The following is a 16869-nucleotide window of genomic DNA, read 5'->3' on the forward strand; positions in this document are numbered from 1 at the left end:
CCTTTTAAGGTGACTTACATGTTGCATTTGCATCAGTCGATGATCTCAGCCATCCGTTCAGCATTGGACGCAGGAGACGGTTTCATGTGTAAGAGATATTGGGCCCGCTTTTCCCTAATACAACCAGCACTATCGGGCCCGCCCCGCCTTATGTGGCGCCCATGTCTTCACTGTGCAAAATAGATCCGTCTATTTTCTCTCTTACACATTCTCATTTCTTTCCCTCACCACTCAGCAGTCAACGCCTCTCTCTCGCTGGGCTGGATCGGACCAAGGCGCCACCGCTCCCCAGCAGCGCAGGTGCTGATGCCCTTCCTCTCGGGAGAAGGGGGCAGGCCAAGGCGTCGACGGGAGGCGACCCTACCTGTGAGCAGCGAGATGCGAAGGTGTGGCAGCGTCAATTTGCAGCCCCCCCTGGATGTGTAGTTCCTCTGTAGAGGCTTGTAGTTGGACTGAGATGTATGGCGATGGCCTATGGGGTTTGGATTGGATTCAAAATTTGTTAGGGTTTCAGGCATACAGGTCTCAATTTAACAATTTGATGATGTATGGGTTTGTATTTGGACTGAGATGTGTGGTCTATGGGGTTTGAATTTTGGGATTTGAAATTGGTTAGGGTTTCAGGCATACAGGTCTCAATTTAGCGATTTGCTGATGTACGGGCTTGTAGTTGGAGTGAGATGTGTGGCCTATGGCATTTAGATTTTGATATTCGAAATTGATTAGAGTTTCAGGCATACAGGTCTCAATTTAGCGTAATGATTGCAATTGGTCTGTAATACTTGGCAACAAATCATCCCTGGAGAACTATCTCAATTTTGAAGTTTGCCATGTGTGTCAGACACCACTGATGTTGCAATAATATCATTATTGATTCAATTTATCTTATTCAATCACGCCCATACTGTTGAGTAAAATCTAGTATGTCAAACAAATAGTCTTCTAAAAACTATGGTGTATATGTTATATGTTTATATTTACTTAGCTCCATATAGTTCATGGCCTCAACTACAGCAAAAAGCATTTTGTTATTTTTTTCTGTGGTCTGCAATCCCTTATAAGTTCTGATATGTTCATAGGTCTCCTCCACACATACCGCTTGCTACTACTTAACTATTAACTTGCTAATACATGTGATGCCATGTGGTGTAACTTGCTAACTCATCAAGTGTAATTCTTAATATCTTTTTGGTTATCTTTAACTACTTTTGTGCCTTTTTTATGTGAAATGTGCTCAGAAAGGTGTGTGGTTTCTTTTTTTTTCATTTTGCAGCCAAAGAGTTGAATAACCAAGGGTGTGGCTAATCAGGTGTGTGTTATATTTTCCTTTTTTTCTGTTTGTGTTCTACTGGATGCTATTTGTAGACTGTTAGCTTAGGATTTTGTAAAAAAAAATTCTGTAGGGAGGGAGGGGCCAGCATTCTTTTGAATTGGCTTGTGCATCACTAGGACAGCAACTCAAAGTTGCAGAAACTTTATGTCTGGGTATTTGAGATTTCAATTCCTCTTATTTTACTTACCAACAAGAAATTCAACATCTTGAAATTTTAGACAGTGAGATATTGTAGTTAGAACCTGGGCATACATGTGAGATCATGTGTGTTGAATCCTAAAGCTACATGTTGCATTATGTGTGAGGTCATGTGAGTTAAATCAGAAGGCCACATCTTGTAAAAAAAAACCTGCACATGTAGAGTACATGGCACAATATTTGTTGTCATCTCCGAAGGCTTTTTTGTTGACGTATTTTTTGTCATCTCTGATGGATTGTTAATTAGAATGGGCCGTCACTTTAGATAGTTTAAGGCAAAATCACTAATGATTTTTGCTAGATTTACACCTTGATCTCGATATGTAATTTGTTATTATTTGGATATAATTTACTGAATAAGTCTGTTGGACGTAGAATTCTTTGATGCCATTTTGTTGACAGTAGGCTGAAATTTGCACTTCATACTATATTCAGGCAGTACTATGAAAGTACTCGAATGTCAATACAAGTATGATTTTTTGTCCTTTGTGAACGTCTAATTTTACTAGCATGGATGCTAATGTTAGCTTCTAATTTCTGATTTATTTTGAAAGCAATGCATTAGTTCTGGTATTGCCAATTCTTGTATATAGTTTCACCATTATAATTTTCCTGAGGACACTTTCTAGTTTTTAACTTAATATCCTCTCCATTGGAGTGAACCTATATTTTTTAGGGATGCATGAAACAAGGATAAGTTAGTGTATGCATCCTTTGTGCTTATTAGTATCTTCTGTACAGTTTTAGATTGACATTCTTTCCCATATTTTATCTAGCTCATAGATGTCTTCTAACTATTTGTTTTCCATGAATTGTTTTTGTTGATCGCAAAACCAATCTGTTCTTATCTTTTAGATCTTGAAGATTCATTCCTCAATGCACCAGTAAAAAGAAGATGGGCAAGTAGATATTAGTTATGATTATTGAGTCCATTTTTCTATCTGTTAATTCTAACACTATTGTCAGTCACTGCAAGGTCGAGGTTCTTTTCTGCATCAGTTAATTAGTAGACCATTCACATGGAGGATTGGTTGCTAAAGTTTCAATTGTCCAAATACCATGCCTCAATGTAGATGATAATGCATGTATGTTCATTACTCAATTGCCAACACTTCCATAGATGGACTAGACAACTATTGGATACAATGGTTCAGCTCTTTTTTTTCCCCTTCCCCTGCCTTCGTTGGGGAATCTGTTGATGTTATTTGTTTGGCAGAAAGGCCTGTAAGGCTGTAACAACTATGGGCCTTCGACAGATTCGACATCTGTTTTGCTTGCAGAAGGGGAGCACGCTAAACTAGAGACGGAAAAGTACTACTTCCTCCATTCGAAATTATTAGTTATTTTAGTTTTTTTAAATATAATTTTTATTATACATCTAAATATATATTATATTTAGACGCATAGCAAATTCGATCTATCTAAAAAAGCTAAAACGACTAATAGTTTTGGACGGAAGAGGTATTATTGGAAATATGGGCCTTGAGTCTTTAACAAACAGTGCCTCATTGCCTCCACAAGATGTCTGCATGGTACTCGAAAAAATTGTACTATGATTTTTTTAACATTCGGATCAACTGAACTTGACTGACATGAAAAGAAAATTTGACTGAAGCAATGTACATTCAGATTTGCAGCTAGCACGAGAAACGGGTATTTCGTTCCGGCCAAATGTCATTAGCAACACCCTCTTTCTCACAGCAGAGACTAAGCAGGCCATATTTGCTTGACTTGACAGACGGGTAATCGCAGCAGTGCTGGGAAGGTATCTTTCTACGATGATTTGCTTGGCTGCTTGCTTCGGATTGGAGGAATCGAACCCATCTTGGTACTTTTCGACGTGTCGAATTGTTCCTCCACCATCGATGGGATAAGTGGAAACCTTGCCGACTGGCACAAGCAAATTAAAGATCCATGTTTGGAAAATGCAATGTAATCTACCAGCAATAACAACAAGGCAGAGCAATAGAGCATAGCTCGCTTGGTGTGGTTCCCCGGTGTGGAGCGCACCCGCCCATGCTCGAACCCAGCTGCGTGCACGTTGGGGCGCGGCCCAGACCACCAAGGTGGGATACCGATGGGCCCCTCTATGGGTCGGTCTTATCTATTGAAAGAAATGTAGCAGTAGCACCGTAATTTTGCCCTTCTATTGGACCGACCTAGCTAATGTACGGCCACACTTTATTTCCGGCATATCTATTCGAATGTATTGCTGTCATAGATATTACCTTTTCTACTTTTAGGCACAGAGCATCAGTGGTGGAGCTTGATCTTGAATTTCAGACAAAGTGGGAATTTTCATTGGCCGGGAGGCCAAGGCCCCCCTTGACCCCAATGAAGCTCCGCCCTTGCAGAGGATAGAGTTGCATGCTTCCAGGGAATAAAGTGTTTTCTACTTTTACCACAGAGCAGAGAGTTGCATGCTTCCATGGAATAAGTGTGAACGCATGAAAAAAGAGATTGAATCATCTTCAAATGCTTATATTTTATCAACAAAAAAATGCTTATATTTTCTAAATAATATATTGGATTTAGGATCCATTTCACCATTGCAATTCTTATATTTTTATCAACAAAACAAGATCAATATGTCTATATTTTAAAGCTATATTATAAATGAACAAAAGATGGCCTATGCTAAACTAAAAAAAAGACATTAATAAACCAAATAAAATGCCTAGGAGTATTCACCAAAATCGCCTACGACAAAAAAAAATCACTCATTCTACTTAATTATCCGGTCATCTTATAATACCTCCATATCATTAGTGCTCTCTTTAGATCACGGATATCATTATCTACTGTCGAACTCAGTTCTCCAACCAACTTATGTACCGGGTAACCCATACCGTCCTTTCCTAGCATACCTGACCTTTCCCTAGAATATGCCCGTCATGCATGCACTAGAATACCCGTTTTAGAATCTCTAGAACGGTAACCAAATGGGGCCATAAGCAATCTGACAGCTCTAGGAATCTACAAGGCTCTTCAATCATACTTTAATAATGGGAACATGCAAAAATAGAATCATGTCCCCACCAGAGAAGGTTCGTCATTCATAGATAATTGTTATCACATTGTTAATTCAAACTACATAATCGTGCCTCGCCGTCACGCAGGGCTCGCCGCTTCTCCAGCCAGCCAACCGTGTTTTCTTTTACACCAAGCTAGCATCAGCCACCAACTACCAGCCAGTCAACAGTAATTTTCTTTTACAACAAACCAGCACCAGCCACCAGCCGCAGCCGACAGAAATAACTGATTGCTATTCTTAATCGTGCCACCTCAACGGGACTATCAGAGCAATCTGATGTACCCTCAGCACAGAGCCTGGCCAGCAGATTCCGTATCCATCCTGCAGAGGCATAGGCTGGCGGCCTCGCCGTCACGACAAGCCTCGATAGTCAACACTACTGATGCCCTCGTACACATGCGGATCGCAGCTCACGCAGGGCTGACCGACACTTTGCCCAGTTTGGTTTTTTTTAGAATTAGTTAGAATCAACTTTGACAGCTAATTAGAGGTATTAAATAAAGTTAATTTATAAAACTAACTTCAGAACTTATGAGCTAGGAATCCTGACGAATCGTCCTTGACCGCTAATTAGGGGTATTAAATAAAGTCAATTTACAAAACCAACTTCAGAACATATGCGCTAGGAATCCTGACGAATCTAATGAGGCATATGACCGCGCGATTTGAGAATAGTTACTGTAGCACTAATATAGCCAATCAACGATTAATTACCGTCATTAGATTCGTTGCGAAAAATTACGCTCATCCGTGAAGAAATTTTGAAAATATACTTTATTTAGTATTTCATGCATACAAATTTTTTTTCTCAACCTACTTGTTTTAGAAAAGAACCGGCCACTCTCTCCTCCATCCGTCGTATCAGGAAAAAAAACAAAAAAATCCAACGGAATGGGAGCACATGCCGTTACTACACGCGAGACGAGACAGACCATCGCAGTCGCAAAGAGCCAACCCGGATCTGGTGCGCGTGCGCCATGATTCTTTTTTCTCCATGCGAAAAAAATGCACTATTCCTCGTTCACACAGTCTTGGGGTGCGTGCAAGAAGAGCCCGGGCCCACACGTGGGATGCAGCAGAAATTGCAAGCAGGTCCTTAGGTTGTGTCGTCCTTCTACCGCAGGAGAGCACCGGCGAGGAAAATGATCGGGTTAGGTTGTAGCTGGTTTACTGATTGCATGGACGGGGTCACTTTTCTGCGGTTCTTTTCGTATTTTCTCATGATGACGTTCCAGCGTAGCCACGTTCTCGCGGCTTACCTCCTGTAATGTACCGCGGCGAGCTCAAATAGAAATCGAGTGCAGCGTGGGAAAAGCACCTTTGTGCACCGGCACCGAACCGCGCGTGGGTTTGGCAACCATGCTATCACTTGAATCTCAAAAAAAAAAATGCTATCGCCTTGCCCGTGGCGTCAACAATGGTTGTTACTCCCTCTATTCAGTTTTGATTGATATATTTCCATATGACACAATGACCAAGGGCACCACAAGTGTGCTTATCAATCTAATAAATGCAACAGACTTTTTTGTTGGTCCTCCAATGGTTTAACTGGAAACTCCTTGTAACTAGTGCTATTTATTGTCACAACCCATACCAATAGTAAATATAGCTATCATTTTTGAACATTTAAGTTTTTGAAATATAGCTATCAAAAATGAATGGAGGGAGTATATATCTCTACGAGTTTGGCAGCTCAGGATGATAGGAGTAGTATAATTCACAAACCCTGATATTTAACGCACACACACACTAAGCTTGTCACTTTTTTGTTTCCTTTTATCATCCTCTTCTTCTCCCTCACCTTATGGTCTCTTAACAGGCCATCCTCTCCTACTCAATCAACCTTTTGTCGTGGTCCATTCCACTCACAATCATTAAGTGTGTTAATCGTCAGTCATTGCCTAGGTGATCCCTCACCATGTTATACACATTGTTACCGGTGTGGCGGCATAAATGTCTGTGAGTCTAAAATAATATGGTGACTAGGGAGGCAACCTCACACACAAGCACTCAAAGAGAAGTTGTTGCCGTTGTATCTAAGTCCATAGCACATTGTATCTAATGGATAATAAACTTGTACACTCTATATTTATTCCTCTCTTTTCTATCTTTTTTTAGTTCTCTCTTATCTATCTTTTCTTGACCACAAGAATATCAATTTGAATAATAATGGTATGTATATGCAATGATAGATTCGATATATTTACGATGTTGGTCAAAATTATAAGGCGCATCTTATCAAATCCTTACTTGAGCCATTATCCCTCCACAATAAAAATTTGTGCTACCTATGAAATTTTGATTCCAAATTTGTATAGGTAGGATAGTTCTTTATAATTTTCACCTATTTTGACAAATAGACGACTGTCATTGAGATTCAAATATATATTCCAGCTGATTGAAATTCTAAACCATACCCCATCCCATGATCAGAGTGCAATAAAAAACTAAGGTGTTGTTTAGATGCATAAAGTTTTGGGTGTAAAGCGCTGTAGCAATTTCGTTTGTATTTAGTAATTATTGTTCCACCATGGGTTAATTATGCTCAAAAGATTCGTCTCGCAAATTATAGACAAATTGTATAATTAGTTATTTTGTTTAGCTATATTTAATACTTCATACATGCGTTTAAAAATTCGATGGGATGGAGAATCTTATAATGTTTTGGAATTTTGAAGGACCTAAACAAAATCTAACTTAGGTACTGAAATGCAAAACTCGCCACTGCTAGACATACACATGCCGAATGTTTGCAGTGAGGGGAAGCGAAAACCCACACTTCGAAGAAAACCAAAACTCCAAGATGGTGAGGACGAGGAGGAGGCCGGTGCTCCTGCTCCTCCTCTCTCTTACGGTGCTCTCCCCCCTCGCGCTCTATACCAGCCGCCTCCCGGCGGCGCTCAACCCCATCCGTAAGCGCGCTCTCCCCCAGCGTGATCTGTTTCGAGATTTGAGGCCGTCTTTTGTCGGCATTGGCGCTCTTACGATTTTGCTGCCTTGTTTTTTTTCCTTTCCAGAAACTCGGGATTTCCCCGGAGCAATCACGAATCAGGTGAGTGGGTTTTCGTTTTTTTTCTTTTTTTGTTTTGGTCGGTGGATTTGGGATTCTATGGGGATTTTGTTTGGGGTTTTGACGGGTTTCTTTTCGGGTTGAATGGTGTGCTAGGGCCGTGGCGTCAAGGCAGACAAGCTAAATGCACTTCCTCTGGTAAAGTTTCACTCCCTTTTTTTGGTATTTTTCTTGACCAGGGTGATGAGTTATTATAGATTTCCCTTTGCTTTGGATGCAGGAAACTGTGAGCTCTTTGAAAGAACCTGCCAGCATCGTCTTCTCGGAGGAACTGGGCGGGTTGTCGAAAGAATGGACTGAATCTGAGGGCCAAGGTGCGGGTAACTCTTCCGTTTGTTTCATTGCATCTTGTGTTTGTAGGTTCCTGGATTCGCAGAAAGTCTTTCGTAGAGATTTGCGTTGTTGTTGCTGTTGTTGACTTTTTGTGTTCTGACTTCTGAGATCGTTGCACACAAACTGTCTGTAGAATTGCCATCGAGGAAGGCAGGGGAGCACAAGAGCCGCGTGCTCTCTGAAGTCACGGCTGCTGCTGATGGCATCGAAGTGATCGAGCAAGTTACAAGGCGGGAGGCACAGGATGGTGGCTTGGTGAGTGCCGTCTCAGAAGAGCAGGTGAAAACCACCGGATCACAGCAACAGTCATCTTCAGAGGTTTGTAGTTTTTAAGCTTTCTGTGCATCCTATCAAATTTTAGTTGAGTTGTCACCTGAGGATTAGTTTTCTGAGATTTGGGACCATGGTTTGTCATTTAGCTTCAGGTTTCGAAGATTGCATTATTAGAGTTAATCAGTTAAGATCAAGCTTTGAAATCGGTTGGTAGGCGAAGCCTTTCTGCACTTATTACACCTAACCCCTTGATGGCCAGTACCTTCCTGGTTGGGATAAGAAGTTAAGAACATTCTGGCTGCTGGAGGGTTGTGATATCTTTCATTTTCTTGGGATAACAGGTCAAATCGTAGTGTCAATTGCCAATCTATGAAATGAGGAATACCACGAATAAACTTAACCGATGAAATTCTGATGTAAAGTATTAAGTGGCTCACTTGCTTCATGAGTTTAATGCCTGCAAAATGCTGCCATGGAGAACCTTAGGGTGAATACATAGCCCTTAGTTGATCTGTGGGTCTTAATGAAGCAAGTTTACATTAATCATTTTACAATGTCAATTACTGCTAGCAGTTGGAGTTGTTGTCATTCTCATACAGTTGTCAGTTACAGGTATTGATTGTGTTGTTGTTCGTCAACAGCTATGCCACGTGTTTGGTTCAGTATGTTGCTCATTTCCTTCAGGATACTGATAAGGCACATATATGAAAGTTCTGGAATCTTACTGATTTGGCTTCCGGGCCTGTTTTGTTTCACATGCTTACATTACCTGCCAAGTTTTGCCTTGACCTCCAATATCCTTTCCTTCCAATTAGTTAATTAAATCAACTCTTAATATGGGATTTCATTATAGAACGTCATCTTAATATTCCCTAAAGTTTAACCCAACATATAATATATGCAATTTCTGACCAAATGAGGTTCAATACATTTATGTCGTGAAATATTCATCCATGTGCGGAATCACATACTCCTAATGTTTTTGCTGAACTTGATTATTCTATTTTAGAGAAAGTTAATTTAATTGTTCTTCGTGGATCTTATGTGTTGCAGTTATGTTTGTTACATGGTTTCATCTTTATCACATGACCGCTTACAGGAAAGTTTACTGGAGACTATGCCTAAACAGACATCTGCCAAGGTTGTTGCGGAGAACTCCCTAACAGCTAGTAAAACTAAAAGCTTTGTTTTGCCTGATACGCGGATCCGGAATATCAAGGATCAGTTAATCAAGGCAAAAGTCTACCTTGGCCTTGGATCCATTAGAGCAAATTCCCAGTACCTAAAAGACTTAAGGCAGAGGATTCGAGAAGTCCAAAAGGTGCTTGGTGATGCATCTAAGGACACTGATCTACCAAAGAAGTAAGTCTCTCACCAGTTCAGTCCATCCGCTTCAAAATATAGCTTCCGTTTCATACCGTGCCTAGAAATCAGTTGCATGCAATAATTATGGAACATTTTCCTATACTTGTTCAGTGCGAATGAGAAGGTTAAAGCACTGGAGCAGATGCTGATTAAGGGCAGACAGATGCAGGATAATTGTTCTATTGTTGTCAAAAAGCTTCGAGCTATGCTTCACTCATCAGAGGAGCAGCTGCATGCACACAAGCAGACTGTTTTTCTGACACAACTTGCAGCTAAAACCCTTCCTAAAGGTCTTCACTGCCTCCCCCTGAGGCTAGCTAATGAATACATTTCATTGGATCCTGATCGGCAGCAGTTCCCAAACCAACATAAACTCACTAACCCAAAACTGTATCATTATGTGTCGCTGACCCGGTGGTCCGGCACCAACTAGTGATGATGTTGCGTGTTTCTCGTCCCAGATGGTTGATGCAAGAGGCAACACAGTAACGCACGGGTTTATCCTGGTTCCGGCTGTGGGGCCGTATGTCTAGCAAAGGGGTGTGCGAGAGCACTGTACTGTCTTGCACCGGGGGTGACTGTAGTAGGGGGTACAAGCGAGGCGAGAGAGGGAGGGAAGCTCCGAAGTCTCTGCTAGAGGAGTTGATTGAGGCGAGTGCCAATATCGGGGCTCAGAAGAGCGTACGTGCTCTGTGAGCGGTGCTGAGTGTTGTCTGTTACCGGATCCATCCCCCCTAAGATGGAGCCCGCCTCCCCCTTTTATAGACACAAGGAGGGGCGGTATACATGTACGGGGAGATCGTGGAAGCCATCGTCTTCTCCCTGAATCGCGGGGGTGCACTGATCGAGCACTGTAGAAAGTATACTGCGGGGTACGGCACCTGGCGTAGCAGACATCCTGGGCGTCGTCCTTGGCCTTGCGGAGATCGCACCGGCATCCTTGTAGCTCCAGCGGGCGGCGTGGTCGTTGTTGTAGAGGGTACCGTCCTCCAGACGTGGCATGGCGACGTTCTGAGGGTCCTGCGGGCCAGGGTCTTGTCCTTGTCATGGTCGGAGCCGCTTCCGAAGGTTGTGCCCATGCCGTTCGAGGGTTCCTGCGGAGGAGAAAGTACGAAGGAAATACAAGGAGTTGGCAGCACAGTGGCTGGAGCAGTGCCGAGCACGTCTTGTACTGCGTCGCAGGTTCCCACAGTGCCGCCAGTGTCCGGGATGGCGGAGCAGTGACCGGAGTTGGCGGACGGGACTCCGATCACAGCTGTTGTGCGGCGTGGAGGCCTGACGCCGCCTGACTCCCCACTCCGCGGTGGAGTGGTTGGCATTTATTGCCTTCGTCAGGCGAGTAGGTGAGCCGGTGGATCAATAACTCCGTTAGCCGAGAGGTAGCCTCGAGCGAGGCGGAGTTGGTCCGTTCTCCCGAGGGTGGGGTTCGCTACCCTCGAGCGAGGCGGAGTTAGCTTGCTACCCCGAGGGTAGGTTCGCTACCCTCGAGCGAGGCGGAAGTGCGGGGTGTTGTCGAGGGTCTCAGCGGGGAGCCCTCGAGCGAGGCGGAGATCGCCTCGCGGGTTCGAGAGGGGGTGCGGATGGACCGCACTGTGTACGTGAGCCGCGTATTGGGCTTCTTTGAGTCCTTTCCTTTCTTCCAGATTGGAAGGAGACTGTAGGCCTTTGTGGGCCCGGTTGCCTAACATGTGTTTGCGTTTTTAGGACGATTTTAGTCCCCTAGTTAGGGTGCCCCTAATCATGGTACCCGACATTATGCCTTGTTCACGGATAATATACTAGCAACAGCAGTTGTTGTTAATTCAACAGTGTTAAATGCCAAGGTATGTATGTTGAATACTTCAATGCATGAGTTTAAAATTTGAAAGATAGCTTGCATCATTCTTAATGGAATTATTTGTTTGCAGCATCCTTCCGATCATGTCTTCCACATAGTAACTGACAGACTGAATTATGCTCCAATGAGAATGTGGTTCCTTTCTAATCCTCCTGGAAAGGCAACAATTGAAGTACAGAACATTGGGGAGTTTACATGGCTAAATGACAGCTACAGTCCAGTGCTCAAACAACTTGGGTCTCAGTCCATGATTGATTACTACTTTGAAACAAATCATGCAAACCTAGATTCAAATTTGAAATACTGAAATCCAAAATATTTGTCAATCCTTAATCATTTGCGATTTTACATACCTGAGATTTATCCAAAGCTTGACAAGATGGTCTTTCTTGATGATGATATAGTAGTAAAGAGGAATCTGACTGGCCTCTGGTCAATCAATATGAAGGGGAAGGTAAATGGTGCTGTTGAGACCATAGTCACGGAATTCGGAGTCGATGCCGCGATCCGTGACCCCGGATCGTCGTCCCAATTCGTGGGTCGGGGACGACAGGGATCGATGTCCCGATTCAGGATGGGTCGCCACCCCGTCTGCGCAGGGTCTCAAATGGGACGAGATGCAGATGAAGAAGGTAGGCTTACCAGACGCCGCAGCCGTGTCGTCCGCCGCGCCGGCCGCCGTCCCCCGCCTTCTCGCGTGCCGGCCGTTGGCCTTCGCCGCGCCCATGCCGGCCGTCACCGCCTCCTCCCACGCCGGCCGCCGTCCTCCGCCGCACGCACCGGCCGCCGGCCTCCACTGCGCTGGCCTCCGGCCGCCGTCCTCCGCCCTGTGCGAACAGTGGCTTCTCCATCCGCAGGGGAAGAGAGAAGGGGAAGAGAGAAGCGGCGTTGGGAGAGAGGAGATTGGGAGGCTGGGACTGGGAGCACACCAGGGGAGAGGGAGAGAGAGGAGTTGGGCTGGACTGTTTTTTTTTTTGAGACTTGGGCTGGACTGTTATATGGGCTGAGAGAGGAGGAGGAGAGGAGGAGTATTTCAATTGACTGGGGTCGCGACTCTCGACTCCTAGGACCGTCCTAGGGTCATCGACCCATTAGCCACGGATTCACGTACCAAATTTCGGGTTCTCGTTCCAAAGAGGATTCATCGACCCTCTCGTACCATAATTTTACAAAGTCTCGACCCTCGACCTCGACCCGTTCGACCCGGGAACTTTGTGACTATGGTTGAGACTTGTGGAGAGAGCTTCCATCGCTTCGATCGTTACCTGAATTTCTCAAATCCTGTTATCGCCAAGAATTTTGACCCCCCATGCTTGTGGTTGGGCTTTTGGGATGAATGTGTTTGATCTGGCTGAATGGAAGAGGCAGAACATAACCCAAATCTATCACTCATGGCAGAAGCTTGTAAGATGCTCACAACCTTCGTTTCTCACTGGTTTATTTATCAAAGTTTTTTTTTGATGTTTTACACATATGTATGAATATCAAATCTACCTCTGTTGCATGTGTGTAGTAGGGTTTTGTCTGTACTGAAGCTCAGTAGCGAGTATGACTTTGAAGCTATACCTTGAAAGGATGCACTGGAAATGCCAACAACACTACGAACTAAATCATCTGCAAAGTATTATTTTTATTGTGGCCCTAGGAAAGGAATTTATTCAACATTGCATTTTTTTATTTAACTTCCATATTCAGTTTTCAGCTTACATTATGCAAAAATTATAATTAAAAAAACCTTAGCTTACATATTCTGTAGCAAAATACATATACACAAGCATAGAAAATACATATACACAAACACAGTGCCTTTGAATTCAGTCTGTTTTATTCACTTTGTCATGTGTACTGACTATGATTGGTACTGAATAATTTAACCTGATCAACATACATGATACATCATATTTAACTGCAGAATCAAGACAGATCGCTTTGGAAACTTGGCACTCTCCCTCCAGGTTTGATCACATTCTGGAACAAGACATTCCCACTCAGCTGGTCATGGCATGTTCTTGGTCTAGGTTACAACCCCCATGTAAACAGCAGAGACATTGAATGTGCCGCAGCCATACATTACAATGGCAACATGAAGCCCTGGCTAGAGATTGGCCTGCCCAAGTTCCGAAGCTACTGGTCAAAGTATCTGGATTATGACCAACCTTTCCTGCGGGAATGCAACATCAATCCGTAAAGGAAGATTGCACCTTCAATCCCTGACATAACCAATAGCTTGTTTTTTTTGCTGATGTGCTCTGTAGTCTAGTCAGCCTAGTATTCATTTAATTCGTGTTTTAGATTCTGGTTGCTAATCAGTTAACCCCTCTGCATAATTGCAGATATAGTTGTAATGCATGAAAGTACATGGTTTAGAGCAAGAAACAAAAATTTAGTGGAACACCTCGCCATTCTGTACTGAATAGTTCAGTGCAGCTTTGGTCACCAGAATGTTGAAGTCCAGTTCAAATGACAAATTGTATTCAACTGGATATCATATTGCACTCATCATGTTGCCCTTCCTGTGGGTCTGTTTTTGGGTGGAAATGTGGAATGCTAGCTAAACATCAGTCATCAGTGTCATACTGTCATTGTCCCATTGATCGTTACATCAACATTGTTCTCCGGAAGATCTTTTTACTGGACATTATGACATGTTTCCATTAGATTAGCACCCAATATGCTGCATGCGTTACGCTTTTGTGCAGGGGTCAGCCATCGTTGCTTAGAATTCAGAATGCCATATTGCCATTTTCTTCACGGCACAACAGTTTGTTCGCTCATATCACTGGAAAGCGTGGCCATCCAATTTCCCAATCTCTCGTGCCATCATAGCAGGCGATGAAACCCAGCTTTATTAAAAAAACGCATGCCATGGCAATATATTTTTCAAAAAGGTTGCCAATTTTCCCTTGAACAGTAATCATAAAAGGATTCACTTCAATGAGTTACCGGGTTTCAAGGTGTGGATTGCTAATAAGAAAAAAATTAACTCGGTTCAAATTTAACAAATCTTATGATCTAAAACCTTGCTGCCCAAACAAATTGAAGAGAATTATAAATTCATCGAGTGGCTAACTTGCAAACCAGAATGACGAAAGACTTCATACAGTCACTGATTTGTAAGCAACACCATCAGTTGTGAAGGATTAAGAGATGGTCACTTGTTCATACGCGACGATTGGGTTCGATTTTGCTTGAGCTGTCAGTACCAAAGGCATTACTCTCTGACACAACAACGGCAAGTAACAAGTTCACTGATAAGCAAGTAGGTGCCAGAAATTGGCAGCTCAACTCTGTTATACCTCAAAAATCAGCTAATTTAATAATAAAGAAACAGAAAAAGAAAAAAACAAGCAACAAATTGAAAACGAAAGGGATAATCCCATCAAAAAAAGAAAAAAAAGAAAGGGATAAAACCTCTAGAGAACACGACCAAAGAATCGAAAGCTCACTTCACCGCACATTGGAGCTCGCTAGCTAGGTGCGCCAGAGTGGGTGACATTGATTCCCCTCAACAAAAAAAAAAAACAATCCTATCGCAGGTGCGCCCTCGGCCACGCCTAGGGGCAGGGCTTGGGTAGCTGCACGCCGACGTACTTGGCCTTGGCGTTCTCGCACTTGGACGACACGGTGCCCTGCCCTTTGTACCTGAGGTTCACGTCCTGCAGCACCAGGCCCTGGCACGGCACGCCGCACCTGAGCAGCACGGCCACCTGCGTCGTCGCCGTGCCCTTGATGTTCTTGAACTGGATGTCGGTGATGGTCACCCCGGACACGTACTGCAAGGCAGCATTAGTTATTATAGTTATTAGTAGTAGTAGATTCGACGGCGGCGGCATTATGATGTATATAGGTCCGATCGACATGTATGGATTTTAGTGTGCTTGTTCATTTGATTGGTGCTACGACTTGTGGTCGTGTAGTCTATGGCACTTTTGCCATGACGAGAATGAGTCTTGTAATAAGTTGGTCTAATTTCGTCTCTTGAGACGAATGAAGGTCCAATCGATGATGAGTAGTAAGTACCTTGTGCTCGCAGTTGTAGTAGGGGCAGTACTTCTGGTCGATGATGATGGGGTTCTGGACGTCGTTCATGACGAGGTTCTCGAAGACCATGTGCGCTGCGTTGCTCTTGGTGGGCGAGTTCTCCCACGTCTTGATGCGGACGCCGTTCATGGTGCCCGTGAAGGTCATGTCCCGGATGTGCACGCGCGTGACGTCGCCCTCGCCGGCGTAGCGCCCCAGGCTGCCGACGCTCATGCCGTGGCCCGGGCCGCACTGCACGCGGGCCACGTCGACGTTGTCGTTGCCCTGGCCGACGGAGATGCAGTCGTCGCCGGTGGCGATGTTGGTGTCCGTGATGGACACGCCGGCGCTGCGCTCGATGTGGATGCCGTCGGTGTTGGGGCTGTTGGACGGCGCGCTGATCTGGAGCCCCGACATTTTGATGCTCTTGCAGGACAGCAGCGCGATGTGGAAGAACTTGGGGTTCACCGACGTCAGGTCCTTCACAACCGTGTTCTGGTTGTTGACGAACAGCACGCTCTGCAGCGTCGATCCATCCATGGCGTGGCGTACGTCGTGTTAATATATTATAAAGCAGAGTGGCCGATCGGCCGACGAAAAAGAAGAAGAAGAAGATGCTGCTCACTGTGGGCAGGACTTTGCAGTCCTTGCGGACGGGGCACTTGTTGAAGGGCCAGGACGCGGCGCCCTGGCCGTCGATGGTGCCGCCGGCGACGGTGAGCCCGTTCACCCACCCGAACTCGATCCAGTCGTTGCCGAACTGCTTCAGGTCCGTCGCGGCCTTGAGCGTGCCCTGCACTGACGATCCCATGTCAGACGGACCAAGTTGTAAAGACTGGCAGCAGGCAGCTGATTGATGATCTCTGACCGACGGCTTGCCTGCAGCTGGAAGGTGATGGTGGATGCCTTGCAGGGGCCGTGGAACTGCACCGGGCCGATATGGTAGATCCCCGCCGGCACCACCACCGTCACGGCGCCGGCCGTCCCGCACGCCGTCTTCCATGTCGTCATCAGAGGCTGCAAGCACACCGACACCGACGGATCAGAGCCGCGCGGAACCGGAGGACAGACAGGAAGAAAAATTAAGAAACCAACCAACGGCCTCCGACCTTGCTGTCGTCAACGATGCCGTTGCCCTTGGCGCCGTAGTTCTTGGCGTTGAAGACGTTCGCCCCGCCGGCGAGCGCGGACGCGAGGAGCGCGACGACGACGAGGGCCAACCGCGCCTCCATGACGTACGTCCTAGCTAGCCGGGTAGTCTCCCTCAGCTCGCTCACGCACGCGCACGATGCCGCCTCCGGGGACGACGGGCCGGCATAAACCCGCGACCGGCGACCTGCTCGACCTCCGCCCGCCGCGCGCCGCGGCAGATCGACGAACAGCCCGCGACACCTCCGCGCGGTTCG

The 16869-nt window shown here is 45.1% G+C and overlaps 1 protein-coding gene, 1 long non-coding RNA gene and 1 pseudogene across 4 annotated transcripts; 2 read left to right on the forward strand and 1 right to left on the reverse strand.

The window, feature by feature from the left end:
* Positions 1–167: 167 nt before the first annotated feature.
* Positions 168–2695, forward strand: LOC120712054. 2 transcript variants are annotated; one of them, XR_005690643.1, is made up of 3 exons: positions 168–386; positions 1274–1309; positions 2387–2695. It is a non-coding gene; the product is annotated as an uncharacterized LOC120712054 (long non-coding RNA). The 2 variants fall into 2 exon arrangements; XR_005690642.1 differs by having other exon boundaries at positions 1274–2695.
* Positions 2696–7307: 4612 nt separating this feature from the next.
* LOC120712053 lies at positions 7308–13955 on the forward strand (annotated as a pseudogene). Its single transcript, XR_005690641.1, has 11 exons — positions 7308–7477; positions 7583–7617; positions 7732–7773; positions 7856–7949; positions 8102–8286; positions 9341–9603; positions 9718–10001; positions 11359–11429; positions 11514–11921; positions 12673–12847; positions 13356–13955. The product of XR_005690641.1 is annotated as a probable galacturonosyltransferase 4 (transcript).
* Positions 13956–14687: 732 nt separating this feature from the next.
* On the reverse strand, positions 14688–16509 carry LOC120712055 (exopolygalacturonase-like). Its single transcript, XM_039997756.1, has 4 exons — positions 16343–16509; positions 16089–16256; positions 15464–15982; positions 14688–15216 (listed from the first exon to the last, which is right to left on the reverse strand). Exons 1-4 carry the CDS (start codon positions 16472–16474, stop codon positions 14998–15000), a joined length of 1038 nt encoding a protein of 345 aa, XP_039853690.1. The 5' UTR covers positions 16475–16509; the 3' UTR covers positions 14688–14997.
* Between the last annotated feature and the right edge of the window lie 360 nt (positions 16510–16869).

This window comes from Panicum virgatum, chromosome 6K, assembly GCF_016808335.1.
Source record: "Panicum virgatum strain AP13 chromosome 6K, P.virgatum_v5, whole genome shotgun sequence".
NCBI classification, from domain to species: Eukaryota; Viridiplantae; Streptophyta; class Magnoliopsida; order Poales; family Poaceae; genus Panicum; species Panicum virgatum.